Genomic DNA, 25,295 nt, shown 5'->3' with positions numbered 1-25,295 from the left:
TCTGTCTGCTTTCAGACAGGAAGAAGCTTTGAGGAAGTGGCAGCATGCAAAGAACCACAGACCCAAACTTTCATTTAATTAATGTGAATAAAAACCTCCAGTGTGGTGGAACACACAAATAGAACATTTCATTGTATTTATATTTGCAAAGCCACTCAGAAAAGTGTGAAAACATTTTGCATGAAACAAGAATAAATAAATTTTTCTTTGTTTAACTAAAGGTGAGCTCATGGTGAAACAAATCACAACCACATTCATACCTCATGCTCACAGTGTGCACAAAGCAGGAAATGTCTCTTTGTCAGTAACACCTTTTTCTTTTGCTTGATAGAAAAACATGTTAAGTTTTAACACTTGCTCTTGACGAAGGAGGTCACACTTTTCTCCTCCCCTCCTCCTCCAGGCAGTCAGTTGATTTTGGCTACAGCTGAACCTCTGTGCCTGGACCCCTCCATTTCTGTTACTTGCACAGCTAACCGCCTGCTTTACAACAAACAGAAAATGAACACTCGCTCCATGAAATCGCTCCTTAGCTTCCCTGCTTAGCCTCTTATGTCCTTCTCTAGTCTCGTGTTTTTTGTATTACTTTCCCTGGAACATTCTCTCACAGTCTGTTCTCTAAAACGTAAAAGAGGAATTATGGATTGGATCAACTGGTCCCTGAATGCAATTGACACCCTTTTCTCAATGAGAAGTCTGGGCTCGGGTGAGCCTGAGTGCTGAAGATATCTACCTATTCGGAACCATGATAACAGGGTTCTTGCTGATCGGAGCTGGCTTGGCCCTGACTTATCGAAGAATTAAGAAAGCGGAACCGGCTGTTCAAACCCCCACAAGGCTGCCCGCTGGGATTGAAACGATGGGACGAGGCGTGAGTTTCTCAAAATGGGCTCATTGAGTGCAGCATGGATAAGATCTTGGAGAAGCTTACGGCTGCCGTGAATACTCAGAATAAGACCTCTGAGCACAAACTGGATCACATCTTGGAGCAGCTCACTGCGGTCGTGAGTTCTCAGAATCGGCTCTTTGAGCACAAGAATGACGGCAAGTTTGATAACATCATGGAGAAGCTCGCAGCTCTCCAACAGGAGATTGAGAGACCAGTGTTGGACTGTTACAGCAGCTTTGAAATTCATATGAGCTGTTCGCACTAAAGTAAAAACCACCATCACTTCATGTGGCTACCCCTTCTGTGCCAGCTGTGGTCTCAAGGCTGGAGCTGAACATCAACACTCTGATAACGACTGTGTTTAGACTGTTCTTCCCATTCCATGCAAGGCCACCTGGGTTGGCTGGAAGACTGTTTACTTAGCCTGGCAGGGCGAAGGACACTGTCTCAGCTGAACTCTGGACACACACACACATACAGACACAGACATATGTACACATGCAGATGTACACTCATCCCCCCTCCAAACGCCTTTGATGTTTATTCCCCTCTGATGCTGACGGTGGATCAAGGAGACCAGCGCTTATGCTGCAGGCCCAGATGTACTGTCTACACTGGCTGTCTCTCACCCTTTACCCTCCCCTGTTTCTTGTCATGTGTTTCTTTGGTGTATTAAGAGTTTGTTCATGTGCAGAGGTGTTTTTTTCTGTTCTCAAACTGATCTCCCTGTTGGAGCTCAGTCTGGGGGGAGTTATTTTTTTCTCCTTATCTTTCCTCATGTGGTGCATTTTCCATGTTATACCTCTCTGACCTGTCTTCCCCATGTGATGTTTTGTGTAATGTATGTATGGTCAGAGGGTAAGATGGTGCTGGCAAAGGTTGGCAGCCTTAACCCAATTTCCTTCGGGGTCAACCTTCAGGATCAATAAGGTTTTATTGAATTTAAGATTTCATGTGACCAAAGTTACTAAATTGTTTTTTCAGTTTTTCTCAGTCCATAATTAAACATCAAAAAGTTTTCACTACGGTACGTCACAGTGTTGTGAACCAAATATTGAGAATGACACCCAAACGACATATCAGCTTCATGTCTAATTGAACAGAATATTAAGTCAGTTTTGTAACATATGGTCGTTTTATGAGTAGGATTATTAAGGGTCTGCCTACTGGCTAATGACTTGTGACTGATTGTTAGGTTAGCCTGTTCTTTCCTCAGCAGTTTACTCAGATACATTCCACATCCTGTTTCAAACACATTTCATCCATCAGGTGAAGTCACAGTGGCTATAGCCATCTTTTACTCCAGTAGTTTAGCCTACGTTCATATTTTGCACTATTGATTGATGCCACTCAGTTGTTTTGTTTTATTTTCTTTTTGTATATGGCTAGAGCACAGACAACAAGAAGTCTGAAAGAAGAAGAAGAAGTGAAAACCTGAACAGAATCTTAATAAAATGCTCCTCCTCATCCTCACTTCATGCCTCATCTCCTGAGCTGAAGTCAGGAGTCTAACACATGAAACGTGCATAGACATACTTGTTTTTTCTTGATATTGTAACAATTACTTATTGTCAGCAGATTAGACATGCAACCCTCTCATCGCAAAGGAACTATCAACATTTCAACCTATCTTCAAACCTCAGTATGGCTGAGCTTCCCTGACTCCTTTCACAAAGTTTTATGACACTTTCCAGAGTAAATAAAGATTGATGTTTATCACTCATTGACAGCTGAGGAAAACAGTGGAGTGTCAGCCTTCCAAAGATAGGAAAAACTGTGGGCAGATCCGGTCCAACCACTGGTAGAAGCATGCAGGCTGCCTGCCACTGTTATGGGGTCCAATCTAAATGTTATGTTTTTGTCTCACTATAACATGTTTGTCATATAGCAGCCACTTCAGCTATAACTATGCACTTGAATATAATCAAAGAACTATGAGTGGTCTGAAGCAACCATCGAACATTTACTCAACAACAGAGAGCCATGCTGTCAAAAGCCTGTAATAAAAACGTGTCATGGTTTGGGTCATTGTGACCCAGTGTTTTTGAGTTCTTGTGTTTTGGTGTCATTTTTGTATTATGGTTTATGTTTTAGGTTCATTAGCAGTCTTTATGTTTGCCCTTGTGTGTATTTATGGCTGCATCTCCCTCTGTCCTGCGTTGCGGTCTCCCTCATACCCAGCTGTGTGTTCTGTTCATAGTCTAAGTCTCTGTCTTTAAGAGATTCCTGCAGTTTAACTAATTGGTGTGTGTTATCTGGCTTCATGGACAGATAGAATTGGGTGTCATCTGCATAGCAGTGAAACTGTATGCTATGTCTTCTCACGATCCTGCCTAAGGGTAGAGAATTCTAACAATTAGTATAACTTGGAGGTGTTGATTCATTGAAACTAATATAATCATCCTGCTGTAAACATGTTTCTGTAAGCCAGAGTAAGACAGTTTTGATGATCATTATTAATTCATGTACTCACAGAGATTTGGAAGAGAGACACCTAATGTTTAATAATCCACATTCTTCATTTGTTTTTTGTTAGTTTGGGTGCAGACACAGTCTCTAAGTACATGGGGTTTTGGAGCGATAACACAACATGGTAATAAAATTTCTCACAGCGTGTCGTGATTGCAGCCAGAATCAGCAGATACAGCACTCCCAGGTTCACTTCAAAACCTCTGAAACTGCTTCGTTTCCCAGCTGGAAGCTTCTTCTGAGTGTCAACACCTAAAGGGAAAAAACCCAACTTTTTTATATAATAATATTACTGATTTCTTTTTAATTGAGATTTTTAATACTGGTGCATGCCTTAATTAAATGGATCTGCCTTGTAGTAATAATGATATCTCCAACAAGTTGATCTTGTATATTTGAGAATTACAGGAAATCAGGTAAAATGTTCTACTGGAGGAAAACATGGTTGATATAATTTGGTGCAAAATCATATCTTTAGTTTATTCCCACATGTATTGATTCTTCAACAGTGTCTGACAAACCTCTTTTAAAGCAAAGGACAATATTAATAATGATAATTATGAATAATCTTCATAATTTGCTCACAGGAAGACTTATTTTGAGATGTTAGGTCCCAGCCAAGCAGGCATAGAGACCACTTAATGATGGCCAGTTTAACTCATTGGTGTGTGGCTTGATAGACAGATGAAGGTGGGTATCATCTGCATAGCAGTGGTAATGTCTGCTATACCTTGTGATGATACTGCCTAACAGAAGCATGTATAATGTAAACAAAACTGGTCCTAACACTGAACCCTGTGGAGCTCCATAATTCACTTTTTGTATGAAGATTCTTCTTTAACATTTACCTTCAAAGTAAAAGCTGAACCTTTTGTACAAACTGGCTTTAGCAACTTTAACCCTGGAGGTAAATGTTCTCTGTTTCTAGTTTGCATCGCACTCGATGCAACACACTTGATCACTTCCACACAAACGTTGCAAGACCAATCTACCAGCAATAGTGTACGAAGGCCACCAATGGGTTACTAACTTGTGTCTAGGCCTGTGTCACTGAAGCCTAAAAAAAACCTAATATTATAATTGGCTCTGAAAAATGTACATCAACTTGTTTTCTGAGGTTATTTGTGCTCCACACAGTTTCTAGCAAGTTTGTTTTTAAACTTCTGTTGCACCACCGAAGAGCTCCTGCTGGATAAGCCATTAGAGTCATGCAGCACTTCCCTCCTTCATTGTAAACTTTTCAAATGTTTGTTGCTTCCTACTTACCAGCTTCTTGTATCCCAACATCAGGATGCTGCTCTCCATCGTCTATCATCTGCACCTCGCTGTACTCTCTCTGTCGTCCATCACTGTGGGTCCTTCTGCTGTATTTCACTCTAAAATCTGCTGCAGCTTGAATTTCTGCGGACATCTTGGTGGGTGAGAGTGTTTGACGAGGCTTCAGTGTCTGTCTGGTTTGTTTCTGAGTCGGGCAGCTTTTAATAGACATCAAACAGGAAGTAGCAGCAGACCAAACCACCAACAGAGGGGCCAACTTCATTTCTGCTTTGCATTGTGGTTAGCAAACTTTTTACTGAGAGTTTGTTTAAAATAAAAAAAGAAGCTAAAAAGTTATTTATAAATATAACTGGCTGTTATACGACAGAAATAGAAACTAAGTCAGCAGCAATAATCTGCACATAATGCCTTTTTCATGAGTCTTCCTGGTTTCATGACTCTGTACACATCATAAGTACGTAGAAGCACATGAGTGTCACAGGAAATATGAGGTCGGGCCCTGTGTCACTGGTGTGTTTCTCTCAGCACAGACTGGCCACCACAGCCTCTTCAGTTCACACACTTTATTTTCCAGCACACACATGAAATGTTTCTGACTGAGCTGCTCTGCTGTTGAGCCCGACTGAGGGAAATGTGTTTTATAGGATTTAGTTCCAGCTTCTCCCAACCGGCCACAGTGAGCTTGTCCACTTACTGCGTGTGTCTTCAGGTCTTAGACACCACCAAAATAGAGATGCAGTCACTCTGTTTTTCAACTGAAGCTTGTCGTGTTCAAAATGTCAGAAGGAATTTCAGGAGAAAATATCTGTCTATTAAAAAGATTTCATTTGCTTTGGTATTTGAAATTCCAATTTTACAGCACTGGACTGTGATGTGATGCCAGAGTCAGCCTCACACCAAAGATGACCCTCAGAGCGGGCGGTACAGTTTTATACTACAAGAGGAACATGTATTATTATGACTATGTTCTTCCAGAAGCGGCGTGGCAGTCTGCCACAACTCCTCATTCACTCCACGTCTGCTGCTCCCTCGACCTCCTATCTGCTTCTTTTCCTGGAATCAGAGACACAAGGACACAAAAACACACCCTGCGTAGCCTTGGTTATCTAATGTTGTTATTTATTGTTCTTCTACTGATTCTAAGGTCTGGTTCAGGATACCTAGTTTGGACTCTCTGACCCAGTGTCACAGCTGGTGCAGCTATCGTGTGGTGGCGTGAATGGGGACCCGAGTTGCAGACAGTGGTGGAGATGCGAGTGAGGTTTATTTACAGTGCTCAGTAACAAAAGTGAGGGCGGAACTGAACAAAACCCTAAACTGGGGAGAACTAAAAATAACAAAACACAAAACCGTAACTCACAAGGTCACAATCAGGGAAACACATAAGGAGGTGAGCTGGGAACAAAGAGCAGGCTGTGGAGCAGAAAGCTGCAGAACAACAGAGTAACACAGACGAACCGATGAGGAACACAGGCAGGCACACACTATATATACAAACACAAGGTAATCAGGTAATGACACACAGGAGGGGAGCACAGATGAACCTAATTCACAAGACGACAGGAAGACACAAGCTGACACAGTGATAACAGACTTACTTAGACTTAGTTCCTCCTACGCCGGGCGGCGCATCGGGCAGCTAGTGATCTCCATCGATGTCGGTCAGCAGCGACTGCTTCAGCTTCGTCCCAGGCAATGTCGACAGTTCTCAGATCGTCCATAAATGTTCGACGCCATGTGGTCTTTGGTCGGCCTTGCTTTCGCTTGCCAGTGCGTGGATGCCATGCCATGGCAATCTTAGCTGGGCGATGAGGGGGTAGGCGTAAAATATGTCCCGCAAAGCGGAAGCGCCTTTCTGCAACAACATCGGCTAATGGGCGGGTGCCTGCTCTTCGTAGGACCTCCTCATTTGTTATTCGGTCCCGGTAGGAAATTCTCAGGATTCGCCGCAGGCCACGTTGTTGAAGCACATTCAGGTGTTGAATAATTGCACTTGTTGAGCGCCAGGTTTCACTAGCGTAAAGTGCAGTAGGGAAGACGATAGAGTTCAGTAGTCTGATCTTGACCCTAACATTCAGGGAGGTCGAGTTCCAAATAGGTTGGAGACGTCGCAGGACACCAACTGCCTTCCCTACTCTGGCGTCGACATCCCGATCAGAGACCCCGTCATTCGAGATGATGCTGCCAAGATATGTAAAATTCTCCACCTCTTCAGCACGTTGTTGATTGATCATAACAGGAATGCGGGCACGTGCATAGCCAACTCGGAGTACCTTGGTTGTTTTGGCGCTGATTCTTAATCCAACTTTCGTTGCCTCCCTCTGCAGGGCCGCGGTCAACTTTTGGAGGTCTTCCTGAGTCGAGCCCAGCAGGGCGATGTCATCTGCGAAGTCCAAGTCAGTGAGATTACGCGCTTCGTTCCATGGGCACACCGATGCCAGCTTGGTCAACTGATCGTCGCATGATGAAGTCAATTACCAACAGGAAGAGACCAACGATGGGTCGAACACTTCCGCGATACTCTGAACCAACCTGAGCCACCCCAACGGTTCGAGGCCAAAGACCTGGCACCTTCCATGGATCTTCTTCCTGTCGATATCGGACAAATCAGCATCACTGAAGTCAAGACAGCGATCCGACTCCTCAAGAGTGGAAAGGCCGCAGGCCTGGACGAAATCCTCGCCGAAATGCTGAAGCATGGCGGACCCCATCTTGAAGCCGCCCTTACAAGACTCCTAAACGCCTGCTGGTCAACATCACAGTGATAACAGACACAGACCTTCAAAGTAAAACAGGAAATTCACAAAGACAAGCTCAGGGACACGAACAGAGCACAGGAGGGAGAACACTAAAGCACTAACCACACGAACCAAACCCTAAGAACTAATACAAAATAAGAATGAACACAACACATAAGATGACACCAAAATGAACACAAAACGCTGGGTCAACGACCAGGACCATGACACCCAGAGACTTACAGGAAACCATTTTCATGTGTATGTAAGCGTTGCTGCAAAGTCCCCGTGCACTCTATGTCTCTAAGCTTTCGACCTTCGAAAGACAGAGTGCCAACTCATATGAGCACATTTGCATTGTGTATAATAAAATAATTCAAACAGCTGCCTTCAATTTTCAACCCTAATAAACTAACTCCAGATTTCCCTCAGTAATCCTGATTCATGTTGTCACAGTTCACCTGGTGAAGAGCACATTCCCAAAGGATTCTTTTTTCCCAGAGCATTTTAGCATGACACTCTTTGATTACCTCTCCATCACAGATATTTGTTTTTATCACAAAGCTGCTCTTGACAGTCCTGATAGATTTGAAACCATATTGGAAAAGATTTGTGAGAGCTGTTGTAAAAACTTTATCCCACCTTAATAGATCCATCACTAATGCACTGAACTCTTTAGTAAGAATTGGGAGCTCCCCCCCAAAACTGTGTCCTGTTTTCCAATCAGCTGTTTGTGTATAAAGTGCTGTCTCTTTGAGACATCTGTTATGTTCCCTGTATGTCCCTCTGTGATCTCCAGCTCGCTCTTGTTCATTAAATATCTGGATGTTAAAGACTTCTTTTTATTCTGAGTCCTGCGTTCGAGTCCTTCCCTCTCTTCCACACCTCGACCTGACAGTTATGTCTTAGACTGGATGTCAAATAGAAGTGAAGCTGAAACATTTTGTGACTAAAATAATATGAGACCATTTTTAGATGTTTAGGCCTCTAAATATAAATATAACTTCCATAGTTCAATGTGTTTAAATATGTGCATTTGCAAACTTTTTGTTTAATATTAATATTTTATATCATCATGAAATGTCACCACAGGGGGCAGCATAGAGCCAGAGAGTGTTAGTGTAGCTGTTCAGCCCTATAGTAAGAAACAAGAAGACTGATGAAGGAAAACACACAGGTTTGTATGAAGTCACACTAACTAACCAGCAGTAACCCACCTTTGATCAAACTGCTTTTATACAAATGATGTGAGGATGTAAAAGGAGCGTTTTGATTATTTATGAATGTATTGATTTAATATGACAATAATGGGGGTGGGGCCACCAGACCTGTCAACACTGGCTGAGTAACAAAAATATGAACACCAGACGAGAGTTAAACATTTTCATCATTTTCTTCCTGTGACTGAAAATCTCTTTGATTATCTCTGATATCGTCTGTACTGTCGTAGATGTGCATGTCCTCTTACACTCTGATGCCTCTTCCTTCACCTTTCTGCTCAGATAGCTGAGTCACAGCTGTGCTTTACTAACAGTTACTGCTCTGTGTTCACTGTGCTTGCACACTGATGCTGTCACAGTCCTGGGTCTATGACCCAGTTTTTGAGTTTTTCTTTTGGATAATTATTTTCTAGTTCCTGATTTTATTTTTTTTGTCTCCTCAGTCTGTCATGTCCTCATGTCTGTTTATCCACAGTTAAAGTGTCAAGTTCACATATTGCCATCTGAGTCTCAGTGTGTTTTTGTTACTTCCTGTTTTACTTTGATAATCTCCCATTTTGTGTGCGTTATATTGGTGTTCATGTCTCATCAGTCAGATTCTGTTCAGCTGTGTTCCCCAGGTGTGTCCACTCTGCACTAATCTCCTCCTGAGTAAATATTGTCTGTCTCCCTCTGGTCTCTGTCATGTTGTCCCATCAAGCTGTGTTCCTGTGAATTTCATGGGTTCTGTGTCCTCCCAGTTGTTTCCCAGTTTCTTAGTTTCTAGTTTAATGTGTTGCCTGAGGTTTTGTTAGTGGTGCCAAGATGAAGCTTCATGAAGCACTGAAGCTTTCCATCCAACTGGCCACTTATGAGCCGACGCTTCATGGCGTGTCACTTGCTCTACTGTGCCATCAAGTGGACAATAAATGTAAAACAGGCAAAGACATTATAATGACATAACTTTGGTGTGAAGCTTTGAATAGAACGAATAGAATAGAATAGAATAAATAGAATAGAAAGAATAGAATTAGTGAATAATGTTTGTGATGGCAGTACATAAATTCCAAATATAATCTTAATCTGTCTTTATGATCTTTATGATACAACATGTAATTTATTTTTATATCATAATAACCTTTTATTTTTATTTAATAAAATCTTTTCCACTGTGTTTTGCTTCAGTCAGTTTCTCTTTTTTTGAGATGATTTCACCTGATTTAGAAAAAACCCTTTCACAGCTCACAGATGAAGCAGGTGTAGCCGAAGAAGCAACAGCAAGTTTATACAAGTTGGGATGAACATTTTCAGTCCTGCCCAGTACTCGTGGGGATTCTTCAGTCTTCCACTGTTTGGTTCACTCAGGTATGTTTGGACCTGCACTGTTGTGTCTGTAATAAAATTTTGAGTCCTCGTCTGCAGGACTGTGGTGTCCAAACTAGGCCTGAAAAACCAAAACCCCTGCACCACTTTTATATTTCATGATTCAAATTAAAACAAAACACAACATGCAGAGAAACAGAATCAACTTTCTGGGTTTGTCCAAAGTTTATTTAACAAATTATACAGCATGTATTAATGTTATATTTTTATTTATTCATACATGATTTGAGTTTATGAACTCTACTACTCCCATAGTTATTTCTTCAGTGTTGTTTTTGGACAGAGACCATTGAAACAGTACAGAAAGTGGGGAGAGAGGGGCTGAGCTGCAGCACAGAGCCTGGGCTGAACACAAACCTGAGACTCTGCAGTACTTTTTACTGCTGCTAGTCTTTCTGTCCTGACAGATGTGATGATATCATCTGTGCTCTGTGATGTGCTGGTGCATGAAAATGTTTGCAGACTTTAGATTGGTCACTGAAAATATAAGACGTGCTGTGGTCGTTATTCTAAATGTGTTCAGAAATGTGGGAAACGATTGAAATACCCTGAAATATCTAAAGATTCAAAGTTCTAACATGGAAGTATTTGGGACAGCAGCTTCATCTAAAATGCAGCGTGGTCTTTCAGTCTGATCCCCCCATGTTTGTATGTCAATTTTTTCTGTTATTTGAGACGTCTGTTGATAAACTGATGGGGAGACTGTGCAAGTAAAGCCTTGTTTTGAGTACATTTTCCTCACCAGTTTCCACTTTAGGCGCTGAAAACACATATTAGACACCAGCTATTTATTTTGTGATTTATATAAATATATTTCATATAAACAGTCAACATGCAGTAAAAGAAATATCTAAATATGTATTTGTATGTATTATTTCCCATCCACGAGTCTGAAAATAATAATGCTGCTCTATGTTCACTGCATCTCAGCACCTGTTTGTATCACTTCTGCTGATGCTGCAGACCGCTGTGTCTATTTTATATTTGAATTGGCCTTTTATATTTTCTTCTACTGTTTCTATTTTGTCTTATTTCTGTTTAAGAAAGACATGGTACAGAGAGGGTGGAGCTGCCTGCAGCTGTCTGTGGTGCTGAAGCTTTCAAACATTTCATACCAACACTGACTACAACTGTGACCACAGGGGGGCAGCATAGAGCCAGAGAGTGTTAGTGTAGCTGTTCAGCCCTATAGTAAGAAACAAGAAGACTGATGAAGGAAAAGCTTCTTCCACTGGTGTAACACACAGGTTTGTATGAAGTCACACTAACTAACCAGCAGTAACCCACATTTGATCAAAGCAGGGGCAGAACTTTAATAACAGGTTATAATGTGTCATCACAGTTGTTGTCAATCCAAACACACTTTCTGATTGTTGCTGTTTATTGTAAAAGAACAACACACTTGTGGTCTGACCTAATGCTGTAGTGCAACAACAACTATACAAATGTGAGCTCAGTGCAGACTATGCTGGCTCACTGCAGCCTCTTGTGGTACAAAGTGGTATTACATGAGAGTACAGGCTGACATCAGCTGGATGCTAACTTCAGTTCATATGTAGATGTGTTGATCATGACGTCAGAGATGTTTTCTTTATATTCTGTTGATGTTTTGAAATATTTCAAAGTGTCTCCAAGTTAAATGTTGAACCTTTAATATAGCGACACTTAGAGCTCTGAAGCCGTTTTCTCTCGTTTACAATTCAACCAATAAGTTACTGAGTAAGTTATTTTATCTGTAATTAAAGTCATCAACACTTAAAGCTTTATATGAAATATTTGTTTTTCAAATCAAAATACAACTTCCATATAAAATGCAAAACTAAATATACATGACTCACATAACACAATTAACATTTAATGTCTTTCTGTCACTTTCACATACACAGAGGTTTAAAAATGTCCTTCTGATGTTCCAGCTGATCAGAACCTTTAAAATTCTTATTAATCAAACATATTTTTTGCTGAACTTTTACAAACAAGACATTTACTGAAGTTTTAGGACCAACAGACTGATGAATAAACCAAGTAAAGCAAAGTAAAGACAAGCTGCACTTTGACTTTTATTAGAACAATTTGCTGGAACTACAGAGTAATGAAGTACTTCAAGGTTTTGTGTGGATGACTTCCAACCTTACTGTACAGCACAGAGCACAGAGGGACAATATATGTAATCAATATATGATGCAGAATGAACAAGTAAAGACTGTAAGCTGAGTCTGAGGCTCATGCAGGACATTTCATAGTGAGGTGTCTTTGGTTGGATTATTCAAACATTTACATCAAAGCACCAAACTCATTTCTCACAGATGAAGGTCAGTGGGGTAGAAGAATCGTGACGACTCCATTTCCCGTCATAACTACAGTAAACTGCTTGGTCATCTGACGATGGCTCTTGCGGTCCTTCTGCCCAGAACCTGTCAGAGAGATCAAATCTGATATGAAACTGGACTAAACTCATAACTATTGTCACATTCATATAAATATGCGTCTCTTTTGGAATATTTCCAATATTTGCTGTATTTCTTTCCCAGGTTTCTCGCCCACTTTCCCTCCTTTAGACTTTTCTCTGAGAATCATCATGCACACTAAAACAGCTTTCAAGCTTTGATGAATATGAAATCTTCCTGCTGTAAAAATGGAGAATAAAAAGAAGTCAGAGCTGACTTTCTGCTGTTTGAAACTGTTTTGTCAGCTGTTTACAGACATCACTTTGAAATGTGTGTCTATCAGGTCATATTTACTGAAGCTTCTTCCTTCATATGTTCTGAAGTTTTACAAACACCAAAGAAGAAGAGACAGGAATTCTCTGAAACACTTTTTGTTCTGTGAGAAAAGAAACATTACAGCACAAAAACATGAAGACAAATTGAACAAAGTGAAATGTGTCGGTCGCTGCTTTGAACATGTTTCAATCCTGATTCCTTCAAACTGACTTGTTGTAACTGAACGTCATCACAGACTGCAGATGAAGAGAGTTCAAGCACAGCTGTTCATTCAAAGGAGGATTTCTGCTTTTCTTTACATTCAGTTTGTGGGGCTGTTGGAAAATAGCTCAGCTCATGTATTGCTGATCTATCTTCCAAAACATCCATGTTTCACTTCTAAATAATAACTCTGGAATAGAAACAAACTAATGTCTCACCTTTCTGTCAGCGCTGATCCGTCCACCCATTCCCATTCATATCCTCCTGATGTCTGTTTGGCTTCCAGACCAATCCAAGAGTATCCTCTGAAATTACTGACAAATTCCTGTTTGAGAAGAGACACAAATATTGTCTCCAGTCATAATTCAGCACTTCTGTTGTAGTGACATCATCTTGTGAACATGTCTGAAGGAAGAATAACTGTGATGAAACTTTTCTTCCATTGTGCAGAAATCAGAAAGAGCCAAAGAATCAATGAATATCAGCTCCTCCTGTAGCTCAGTCAGTGTTGCAGTGGAATCAGTGTTAACAAATCATTTGATTCAGTTGGATTGAATCAGAAAAATAATCTGGATTATGAGGATTTCTCTCATTTTATAACATTTCTGTTATTTCAATGTTTTGTGTTGACTTGGTTTCTAAGGATCATCTGAACTGGTTCCCATTTAATCCTGGTTCTTTAACTGCTTTGAATTCCTCTCCTTCATAATTCAATGTGAATCTCCAGTTTGCTGTATTGTAATCGATCCACCTCCCAAATCCTGCAATCATTTCCTGAATGGATTCTCTAATCTTCTCTCATCGGTTATTGTTCATAAAGTCATTTTAGTAGATGAGTCTAATTTACTTATTGATGATCCCTCTAACAACACTGCCACACAATTGATGAACACTGCAGCATCATTTCATGTAGTGCATCATGTTGTCGGCCCCACACATAACGCTGACCTTCCACATGTCTGACCTACTATCCAATCACAGATGTATCATCTTTGACAGGCTTACAGTCAGTGTTGTCTTCCCAGAGACAAACTGCTGTCACTCCCATGTCTTCTAATGACTGTGGACATTTTTAGATTTCTTCACTGGCAACATCAACAGTATCAGGTCAGAGTTCAAGTCTGTACCTCTTCAACCGCCCCGAGTCTCTCCTCCAGTTCTGTTGTTGGAGTTCAAACTCCTTCCTGCTGCCATCTCCCCCTGACTTCTCTCTATTAGAAACCAGTCCCTTTCATTTCAGCTGACTTTCAAACAGCCAGAGTCTTTGTGAGTGGGATCAACCCTCCTTACATCCCACTGTTTTAAATCAAGTTGCTCGTCAGCTCCTTCAGATCTTTGATCAATTCCAACCTGGTTCCAGACAAACCACAGCACTGAAACAGCTTTCATGAAAGTTACTAACCAGATTCTTCTGCGCTGGGATAAAGACTCCATTTGAGTCCTGCTTGACTTCTCTGCAGCCTTCATACTGTTGATGGTGCTCCTCTTATTAACACACTACAAACTGGCATCACTGGTGCTGCTCTCACATGGTTTTCTTCATACTTATCAAACAGATACTTCATATTAATCAACGTGTGTCCTCATCTGAGTCCCACATGCCTCAGTCCTTGGACCAGTTCTGTTCTCTTTATAAATGCTGCCCCTGTGACATCTGCTTAATGGTTTTAATGGGATCTCCTAGCACTGCTGTGCAGATGACACACACACTAATGCTTTTCTGTCGAGCCTCTCCTGCCTCAGTGAATGCTTCTCTGTCATCATTTCATGGATTTAAACTTCCTTCATCTCAAACTGAAGTTGTGCTGTTTGGCTCAGTTTCTCTGAGGAGGTCAGTCAGTACATCGTCCCCCTCACCAGTAACATCCAATCACCTGTTAAAGATCATTTTGAACCAACAGCTGCATTTTGAGCCTCACATGTCAAAGGTCAGCCAGTCTTGTTTCCTTTAGCTCAGAAATATTGCAAAGATCAAATCTTTACTGTGATTCAATCATCTGGAACTTTGAGTTCATACTTTCTCCTGCCTGATTATTGTAATTCACTTTTCACCTGCATTTCTCAGTCCTCCATAGTTGGTCTGCAGTTAGTGCAGAACTCAGCAGCAAGGCTGCAAACAAAACCTGGCCTGCAGTCTCATATCTCACCTATTCTTGCTTCTCTTCACTGGCTTACAGTGAAATTCAGAATCCTCTTTTAAATCCTGTTATGAACATATAAAGCTGTGCATGAACAGGCCCCTGCTTATATAGCAGAGCTTCTTGGACCTTATCACTGCAGCCGGCCTCTCTGATCATCTAATCAGCGTCTCCCAACTATCCCTCGCTCTGATTTGAACACCAGAGGCCATCGTGCTTTTGAGCTTGTTGCAGCCAAACTGTGGAACAGCCTTCCTCAGACTATCAGGTCAGCTGACTGTTAACGGCTGAAACTCATTTTTACAGGTTAGCTCTCCCTCAATCTTTTCCCCTTTATTTTCCTCCATAGTTTCTAACTGTTGTGTTTCTGATGGAATGAATGTGCTGCTTTGTTTATGTGTCTGTATGTTTGCACATGTATACTTATCATCAATGTGTGGCTTTAATTCACAGTATGAAGAACTTTGTAACTCACTGTCAGCTCCATCAAAGATCACACAGACATGAACAAACACACCCACCTGTTCCTCTTTGCTGTTTATCATCACCAGATCAGCTCCTTTATCCTGACAGGCTCTCCTGCTCTCAGACCAAGTTTTCCACTCAGTGTATTTAAAGTAACAGCTGCTTCCAAACCTCGTCCATCGATCAGGACACTTCTCTTAAAGTCAAACACATGTTTTAAAGTCAGACTTTGTGTCCTGTTGTATCACATTAATCTTTGGTTCCTGTCATTTTCCCTGTAAATGCTTCATTTAAACTCAGGTTTTCTCTCTTATTCATAATGAACTGAAACTTACATTTATACAGAGAAACTGTTACACAGCATCAAACATGTAGGATTCAAAACAAAGACACAATCAGGTTATCACTGTGTAACACTGATGTTTTCTATCAGTTATTCAAACTTTATTACCTTCTATCTTCTCCTTCAGCTTCTTCACTTCTTCCTGTAGCTGACTGTGGTTTTTACTCAGTTCATCATAACGGCTCTGTAACTGAGTCAGGCTGGTTTTTGTGCCTTTAGAGAAAAAAGATTCAAATTAAGTTAAAATGTTCTACAAATATATCTGTGATATAAGAACTTGGTGTTTGCTTACCTTGAAGTTCATCCTGGAGCTCACTCTTGTTCAAAGCATCTGAAATATTTCAGTGAAACCAAAATAAAATAAAATAAAATAAAATGAGTGAAACGTTGAACAGAAATAATCTTCTTCCTCTGCTTTGTCAAATATCAATAAGAGTCAGAAACTTGCAGCCATTGTTCTTTAACATGTCCTGTGGGTGGAGGTGTTAGAACTACAGGAAATCTGATGAGCTAAATACGTATCAACTGTGAACAAAAACCACTGACAAGATTCAGAATAATTGTGCTTCAGTGTGGAGGAAGAAGGTGAAGAGTCAAACAGCATTTCTACACCTGTAGTCAGAGATGTTATCTATATGCTTTGAAAGAATAGATTCTGACTCATGTGACATGTGCCTGTTCTCACTGAAAATATGTCTTTTTACATTCAGTCAAAGCTGCTCTGAGGCTTCAACACTTTCTGCTTATTTATAATTAATAAATGTTTCTTCCTGCAGCTTCCAGGAACTTCCTGCTTTCAGACGTCCTTTTGCAGGCGTCTCTGTTCTCACATCATAGATTTGTGATGTTTCTGCTGATCCAGCATTAAGTCTGTCACAGCTCCACCAGGAGCTAAAGGTCAGCTGAAGATCATCAACTGATTTAAAACATAGAATCAAACCACCTTAAAATCCAAACATCAGCAGCTGCTGGGAGTTTTCTCTGTGTTGTTGTTTTTGTTATTGTGGAGTCTTTACCTGATTATATAAAGAACCTCGAGGCAACTGTTGTTGTGATTTGATGTAATAAAAAAAGATTCATTGATATATCCCAGCAGATGAATGGAGCTAACATTAGCTTGTTAGCTACCTGCTTAATACACCAAGTGAACTAACTAGTCGCACAATGACAGACGGCCACTGTCTAACATAGTGTGGCTGCACCTGCATCAGTCTGCAGCAGATGCTGCTGCCTGTCTGCTTTGTTGAGATAATCACAGAATCACCGTGTTGAGTGAAGAGTTTGAAGGAACAACAAGAACATTCACTCCACAACACACACAAGATATGAGCCAGGAATCATGCACACAGACACACACCTGCTAATCAGTGCTAAGTAACAGACTCATGAAATACTAGAAGCTCAGTCAGCAAAACCAACGTGTTGGTCAGGCTGTACCACACAGCAGCTCATATTATTGATCAGAGAATTCCATTTAAAATGCCACCGTGCAGTTTTTATGAAGAGGAAACTATCCTTAGAGACCAAAACTCATTTGGTCCTGAATGGAAACATGTTTTTACTGCAGCAAAGGTGCTCATTTTAACATGGGAGTCTGTGGGGACTGACTCGCTTTCAGCATCAGCCTCCAGTGGTCATTAAAGGAACTGCAGTGTTTGCTGCTTCTGTGTTGGCTTCATGTACTTCCTGTATTTGCTGTGGCAGAAGGACACGTTCTGGTTGTGAAGCTGCATGTTTGTTGGCTGCTGGGATTCAGTATCAGTCATACATTCATTTGCAGGAGAAGTTCAGAGGTTGTATCTTATCTTACAGCATATGGACAGGATGATGATCCCAGCTAACATCAGGAGGCACAGCACTCTTAGACCCAGTGTAGCACATCTGAAAGAGCCCTTCAGGACTGAAGGAGGATTCTGAGTCTGTGGTCCTGTTAGAAAGCAGTGTGGATGTTGGTTTGTGCTTATTTCCTGTCACTCTGTGATTAACAGACCTGTGGTTGTGGTTGTATCAGCTTAACGTCAAAAAAGGGCCGGTTGCCAAAAAACAAAGGAAATATAACATCTGCACTGTGACTGAAAGAAGTTCCTGTTAATCAATAATAATAATAATAAATAATAATAATAAATTCTTTACAAATCCTACCATGTGGATTCATGGATTTTTTTTTCACATTCTGTCTCTCACAGTTGAAGTGTACCTCTGGTGCAAATTACTGACCTCTGTCATCATTTTAGGTGGGGGAACTTGCACAATCGGTGGCTGGCTAAATACCGTAATTGTCGGGCTATAAGCCGCTACTTCTTGCACAAGCTTTGAACCCTGCGGCTTTTAGTCAGGTGCGGCTTTTCTATGGATTGTCCATGAGCGGATTTGTTTTGTTTGTTCCGCTGTTGTACGGCACTACGTTGCTTGGCGGAAGGATCGGGGTTCAAGAGTGGTATGTTGGTCACATGTCCATCCGCCAGGCAAAGTAGTGCCGTACGAAGTAGCACGAAAAACAAACTTCAAAGTAGCGTTCAGCGGGAGGCGTGGATGACGAGCGGCGATAAACTTGCGAAAAGCAAGTTATGCTCAACTCCACCGGTGGATTCTGACAGCGTGGAAAAGTTTGAAAACATCCACGATCACCAACGGATTTCGAAGGGCTGGACTGCTGCATGATGGAGAGGAGGACACCGCCACGGCCCTTCTGAGGGTGTTCGACTCTGACACTGACAACGAGGATTTCTTTTGTTTTGAAAGGGACAACGAAGGAGAAGCGGAGAGTGGATGACGAAGCCATCCTGAACCTGTTCGTTTCCGACACTGGAGGAGAGGACTTTGGTGGTTTTTTGCGCAGGAAGAAAAGAAAGATGGTGAATGACTGACTTTTCTTCTTGTTGAAGCCGTGTCACTGCACCTGAGCCTAAAAGGCCGAATCTATTTTTCTGGTGTGCTGTAGGTTATTGTTATGTACTACATTTGTTACTCATTTATGAAGCACAGTACATGTTTCGTACTTGTAATTACCGCTACTTGTACATATACCTAAAAAGTGATGTGATGTGTCTCCAAACAGCCATCTCTTTCCTGACAATTCCCTTTGTGCATATTCTCCTACATATGATAAGTCAACATTGAAACACCTGCGGCTTTTAGTCAGGTGCGGCTAATGTATATACAAAACAGGATTTTCCCCTGATTTTAGCTTGTGCGGCTAATATTCAGGTGCGCTTTGTAGTCCGGGAAATACGGTACTTTTTTGCCCCACTGTATGTGTACTTTGTTGAGCTTTTGACTGAGTTTGCATAAAGCAGAAAATGTATAAACTCTTCTTTTTCTAAAGACGTTGAACGTTCACACATAAAAGCACAAACACAGTCACACCTCAGTGTCACAGTTGGTTCGACCCAGGAAATGTTATTTTGTCAGTTACAGTTTGTTTTCTTGCTGTTGCCTTATAGAGAAACAAACTGTAGAACTGTTGAGGTTCATCCAGTCGATGTGGAAAGTTTGAACCACGTCTCAAACACTCTTTAAATGAACAACAATTAAATTTAGCTTCACTGCTGACCGAAGATTTTAAAGTTTTTTAAACTGTAACTTTTCCTTTCATTTCTACATTTTGCACTTTCAGGAAAACTGATGCAGTTCATTTTTTTTCTCGTGTGTTCTTTGATTTGATTTTCAAAGGAATACAGAAGTACTTGTGTGAAAAAGTGTCCAACATAAGGAGGAAAAGTTTTTTGAAATTACAGTGCACTTAAATGTTGCACATCTTACTGTGAGGTCACCAGGAAATACTCCTTGTTGTTGGGCCGTCCTGGTTAACACACCTCTGCAACATTACATGAGAGTCGGGTACTCGGCCTCTGGATTTGTAAATCTGGGCTGGTGGGTTCAAACACTCCTCAGCCTCCCTGAGAAGGTTTATGTCAGAATATTGAAGGAGAAACTCCATCCAATTGTGAAATCTCAAATTCAGAGCAACAGTGTGGTTTCCATCCTGGTCATGCAGCACTGGACGAGCTCTTCATTCACTCCAGGATGTGTGGGAGTGATGAGCCCAGCTGGAGCTCCTCCACACTGAAAGCACCTGACTAGGATTACACCTGTGTGCTACTTAGGTGTTGGAGGTTTGTCCAACTGGAGGACACACGTTGTCTTAATCATTCAATTCAGTTTTACTTCTACAGCTCCAAATCACAGCAACAGCCTCAAGGTGCTTTATGTTGTGAGGTCGACCCTACAATAACATTACAGTAACAAGTTTGCTGTTTGTGTGTTTTCCAGTGAAGTAGGAGAAACTCTGCAGTGTGGGAACAGGAACTAAACACAATCAGGTCTGCAGCATCAAATCATTTCACTTCTAATGTTCAAAATCAAACATCTAACATATTGGAATCAAATTCCTCACAGCGTGTCATGATTCCCACCACAATCAGCAGATACAGCACTCCCAGGTTCACTTCAAAAGCTCTGAACCAGCTTCTTCTCACAGCTGGAAGCTTCTTCTCAGTGTGAACATCTACAAAGATAAAACAAAAAGTCCATTTATGAAGCACTAATGAGAGACTTTGGAGCTTTTTATTAATCCTCACTGTAGGAATGATCCCAGTAGAAAGTAAATCAGATTTACCAAACAAATTAGTCGAGTTTGTTAAAAAGTTACAGGAACTCAAACAAGGACAAAGTAACATTAGTCCATTCCAGCTGTTGTGATCGGTCGGTGCATTTCTGGCCACTTCTTGGTCGCAGCTTTTGAATAGATCAGTGAGAGAAAAACAATCCTCCTCTCAATATAAGGACTAAATGAGCAAAACTATCCTGATGGACGTGAGGGAACGTAGAAAGAAGTGTAGAAACCTGAGGGACAAATATGGAGGAGAGTCCCAGAATATTCGTTTGTATGATGATCATCTGCACGCGGGTCAGAGCTGTGAGGAAAGTGTAATGCTGAGGAACAACCATGAACTGTGGAAACTTTAAAGCTGATTTATAACAGAGTGGTGCTGGGTGTGTGTTACTCTGTGTTTGTGCTTCAGTTACACTCAGTTAGCTTTCTGCTAGCTGTTTCCATCAGTTTGCTTCTCTCCTCTCTACACTCACTCATACTGCATTTTGATGCAGCTGAACTCACAATGAATCTGCATCTTTCTGTTCCTGTTGTCAGACCACAGAACAACTATGACCTACTGATTTAAACGTGCTGCATTAACTACAGGGGGAAGCTGCTAACACACTGCAGCTGCATACCAAGCTGCTGCTCTGCACCTCTGAAAGACGCATTTTTGGAAGCACAACATTGTCGGACAAACTCGACATTCACATATGTTTAAAACAATGACTGTGTGGACAATCTGGCTGTATTTACAGTCATGTTATCACTTGGAGAGGAAGCAGAAAGAGCTGTGCTGCTCCTATTGGCTGCTTCTCTCTGCCACTCACAGACCTCTTCCTGAAAGCAGAGCAGCAGCTGAACCAGTTTGACTTGAAGCCACAGACACTGAAACAGTCCGACGGTTAGAAACGGAGCTCCTAACTGGGAGTAAACAGGCCCAGTGCAACAAATGATCTGTGTGCCAGTTTGGACTGGAAACATATTCTGGGCACATGTGACACGAACACTAATATGTCTCAAAGTGGTCGGATATCAGAGCTTTAAAAGACACTGAACAACACTTTCATCACCAACATTTTCTTTGGTTTGGTCACTTTGATGATTTCCTGCTTACCAGCTTCTTGTAGGCCAACGTCAGGGTGCTGCTCTCCATCATCTAACACCTCCACCTCACTCTGCTCTCTCACTCCTCCATCCTCCTGGGACCCTCTGCTGTATTTCACCCTGAAATCTTCAACACTTTGAATTTCTGTAGACATTTTGAGCTGAAAGATCTTTGAGCAGCTTCACCGTCTGTCTGTGTCTTTAAGTCCGACAGCTTTGAAGAGAAAACAAAGAGGAAGTAAAACAGGACGAGTCACAGTTCTTCTGACACGTCAGGAGGCGTCAGACTGTCAGTTATGTACAAATGAAAACAACATTCAACAAGATCTGAAGTTCAGTTACAAGAATGTAAAACACTGAAAGAAGTTTTGTTTTTAATATTTTCTATCACAGAGATAATAAGCTTTAACTCAGCAGCTGCAGTATGTTTATAATAACACGGCTTTGTTACACGCTGCCTTCTACAAACTGTAAGTACATCGAAGCAGCAGAGAGAAGAAGTGTTTGTGACACAGGAAATATGTCAGAGTGAACTATTTATTTTTACCAGCACAGAAACTAACAGGGCAGCGTGGTGCTGCAGTGGTGAGCACCATCACTTCTCAGAAAGAGAGTTCCTGTTTTGGGTGGAGTCTTTCTGTGTGGAGGCTCATGGTCCTGGTCTGTGAGCCAGCGTTTGTGTTTGACGTCTGATTCTGGTTCATTTCATGTTCTGAGGTGAAGTTTTGGTTATGATTGTTGTGACTCTGTTTGTGTCCCAGGTCTTAGTTTGTTATCTAGCCTCAGGTTTTGTGTTATCATCCCTCCTCTGTGTCCCCGCCCTCTTCCTGTGTTAGTATCTCTCTGTGAAGTCAGTCTTGTCTCCATGCTGATTGGCCTGTTCCCCAGTCGTGTCTCTGTTTCTCTCCCTCCCTCTGTTCCCTGTGTTCAGTCAGTCTGTGTCTCAGTGTTTCTGCTGTTTCCTGTTTTACTCTGACAGTCTCTCGTCCTGTGTGCATCTTGTTTAGTTTTGCTTCCTGGTCTCGTTAGTTTGATTATGTTCAGCTTTGTTCCCACCTGTGATCTGTTCCCTTGTGTTTCTTCTCACAGCCTCCTTCATTCCCTCCAGCTGTGTGTTCGTCTGTTTAGTATTTCTTGGTCTAGTTATGGTGTTTTTGTAGTCAGTAATAATTGTCTTTAAGTTTGGTTTCTGTCTCCGACTCCCACATTTTATCTGCTATCCTGCCTTGCCTCACACAGCGGTACATGACAGGAGATCTCGAGCACTAAAATAAAGCAGCAGACTCCGACCTACAAGTGGCAGCAAGTAGCCGTTTCCTTTCTTGAGGAAAAGCTGAAGTGGAAGCGTTGGCTCACCCCTGGTAGGAGCACATTTTCAGTGGTACTCACCGGGCTCTAAGGGGTCCTCAAAGACGCCGTGTTCGTCCACCTGCTGCCCCGCCTGCACCTGATGCTCTGCAGCTGAAAGTGGGCATCATCCACCCATCTCTGGTTGCTCACGGTTGTTGATCAGCCTCTCCGCTGCCCGCTCATTGGCCTGTCTCCTCATAAGCTCTTCCACCTCGATCCTCAAAGAGTTTCCTGTCTGGGGCCATCAGAGGCTCATTTATCCGGTTTCCCTTTTTCCTTCACCAAGAAGAAAAAAGTGCAGATTTCCTTCTCACGTGGAGCAACAACCTATCACCAGCTGCCGACTCCACCTGGATGATGCCGTTTTGCTCGCCGGAGATTTTACGGGCCGGCTCATCACAGGCTCTTCAGCTGGAATGATGTTGCATCAGCAGCTCCAAACTCTCCTGTTTCCTCAGGCCGGAGGAGACGACGCTCCTACTATCCTCCCTCTGTGAGTAAAACTGACGATTAGACTCTGCTCTTTGTTCCCACCTGTGGTCTGTTCCCTTATTGTTTGTATTCATTGTCTGCATTCCCTTGTGTTGCTTGTTGTTGGGTCTGAACATACGACCCTGCTGGATTCAGACCACGAGAGACTGCAAACACAACACAAGAGCCACTGGTACAGTTTGCTTGCAAGGGGAGATTGCCTCCCAGAACTGACACAAGCTCCCTGTAGCCAACTCCAAACTCCCCTCGCAGCCTTTTATTCAGAGAACACACACTGTGAATGTGTTTGTATGTGTGTGTGTCTCTGTATACGTGACTTCCTGCTACACAACATATGTTTACAACCGTTTAACAACATCCCTATTCATAAAAGGGTCGTCTCCCCCCACCCTGTATATGGCTTAACCCCCTTAATGCTCCCCCATATACAAACATAGATGAGCCCATGAAGGACAGGAAGTGGACGTTCCCGAGCAAATAAGCAAACCAGACTCTTTACCTGGAATGTGCCTGCAGTTGAACACTATAGCTGTAGCCTCCCCCACCATCCTACATGCAGGGAGGAGAACAGAAACAAGAATATCTTCAATCATGCAGTTTAAACAAGGTTCACAATTTGAAGCACAACAATGACAATTTTTAACAAAGTCACTCCAATACTTGTCATGATCTCCCTCATCCCTCCGGCTGTGTGTTCTAGTTAGTGTTTCCTGGTTCCCTGAACTTCAGCAGGTAACTGATGAGCAGTCAGGCTGCAGCCTCCGTCTCCACCTGTTCATGCTTCTATGATAGAATCACTGGGTAGACCCAGAACAAGCTGGAGAAATTAGATCTCTTGGCTGGCCTGGGAACACCTTGATGTTCCCTTGGATAAGCTGGAGGAGGTGTAACTTCCGAGTATCCTGAGTCCTCTGAGTTATCCAGCCAAGCCCCAGCAGGGCTCCTGTCTGCCTCCAAGTCTCCAGAGAGACTCTGCCTTTGCAGCCAATCTTCAAAGCAGCCCCTCCACTGTTAGCAACACGTCCGACCTCCAGAGACGTTCTTTCATCTCCTCCGTTTTCATACTGTCCACATGTTCTGAGCCTCTTCTCCTCTCTGCTTCCGGGCCAACCCCACCATTGTTTTTGTTCTTTTACGTTTCTGCTCTCTGGTTTTCATTTTAGTTCTGGGTAAAAATCTTCTTACCGACTGCTGTTACCGTCAAATCTGAGCTTCTCTTGGTCGACTCTAAATCAACATTATCCAGAACCAACAGTTTCTCTATAACGATCAATAACTCGCCGGTCTCCGTTTCTTCCTCTGTGAAAAGTTTGGGTATCATCCTCGACAGTACTCTATCGTTCAGTTCACACATTAATGATGTTACTCAGTCTGCATATTTTCAATTGTGCAACATTAATCGTCTCCGTCCTTTCCTCACTCCACATGCCACTGACATTCTTGTTCACAGTGTTGTTACTGCTCGGATCGATTACTGTGATTCATTTCTTTGTGGTCTTACTCAAAAATCCATTAATAAGCTTTAATGTGTCCAGAACTCTGCTGCTCGTATCATCACCAGGACCCCTTCTACAGATCTCATCACTCCCAGTTAGATATCACATCATTGTCAAAATACTTTTGTACACATTTAAGGCTGTTCATCATCTATCTCTGATGATGATCCCGTCTCGGTGTCTTAGATCTCCTTCTTCTCTTTCTCTCTCTAGCCCCGCCCCCTGTCTTGCCACCGTGGCTTTCAGCTGCTCTGCTCCTTGACTCTGGAGTTCACGACCTCCTGATTTAAGAAATATCTCTTCCTTCTCTCTCTTTAAGTCTAGACAAAAACTCACTGGTTCAAAATAGCTTATCCCACATAACCTCTCCACTCTGCTATGTTAAATTAGTTTTATGCCTTATGACTTTATGATTGTGTAAACTGCC

The 25,295-nt window shown here is 42.0% G+C and overlaps 1 protein-coding gene across 1 annotated transcript; it reads right to left on the bottom strand.

Annotated features, from left to right (window-relative positions):
* Window positions 1-11,023: 11,023 nt before the first annotated feature.
* LOC146548518 (CD209 antigen-like protein A) lies at window positions 11,024-21,774 on the bottom strand. Its single transcript, XM_085261362.1, has 7 exons — window positions 21,541-21,774; window positions 20,223-20,333; window positions 16,119-16,157; window positions 15,935-16,039; window positions 15,540-15,679; window positions 13,099-13,205; window positions 11,024-12,370 (listed from the first exon to the last, which is right to left on the bottom strand). The coding sequence occupies exons 1-7, from the start codon at window positions 21,683-21,685 to the stop codon at window positions 12,250-12,252; spliced, it is 768 nt and encodes a 255-aa protein (XP_085117488.1). The 5' UTR covers window positions 21,686-21,774; the 3' UTR covers window positions 11,024-12,249.
* Window positions 21,775-25,295: the final 3,521 nt, after the last annotated feature.

Source organism: Mchenga conophoros, linkage group LG22 (assembly GCF_057382185.1).
Source record: "Mchenga conophoros isolate Kocher_MC1m ecotype Shallow Benthic linkage group LG22, M_conophoros_male_GT1.1, whole genome shotgun sequence".
Lineage (NCBI taxonomy): Eukaryota > Metazoa > Chordata > Actinopteri > Cichliformes > Cichlidae > Mchenga > Mchenga conophoros.
The sequence above is the reverse complement of the archived record's forward strand: the minus strand, read 5'-3'. Positions and strand labels throughout refer to the sequence as shown.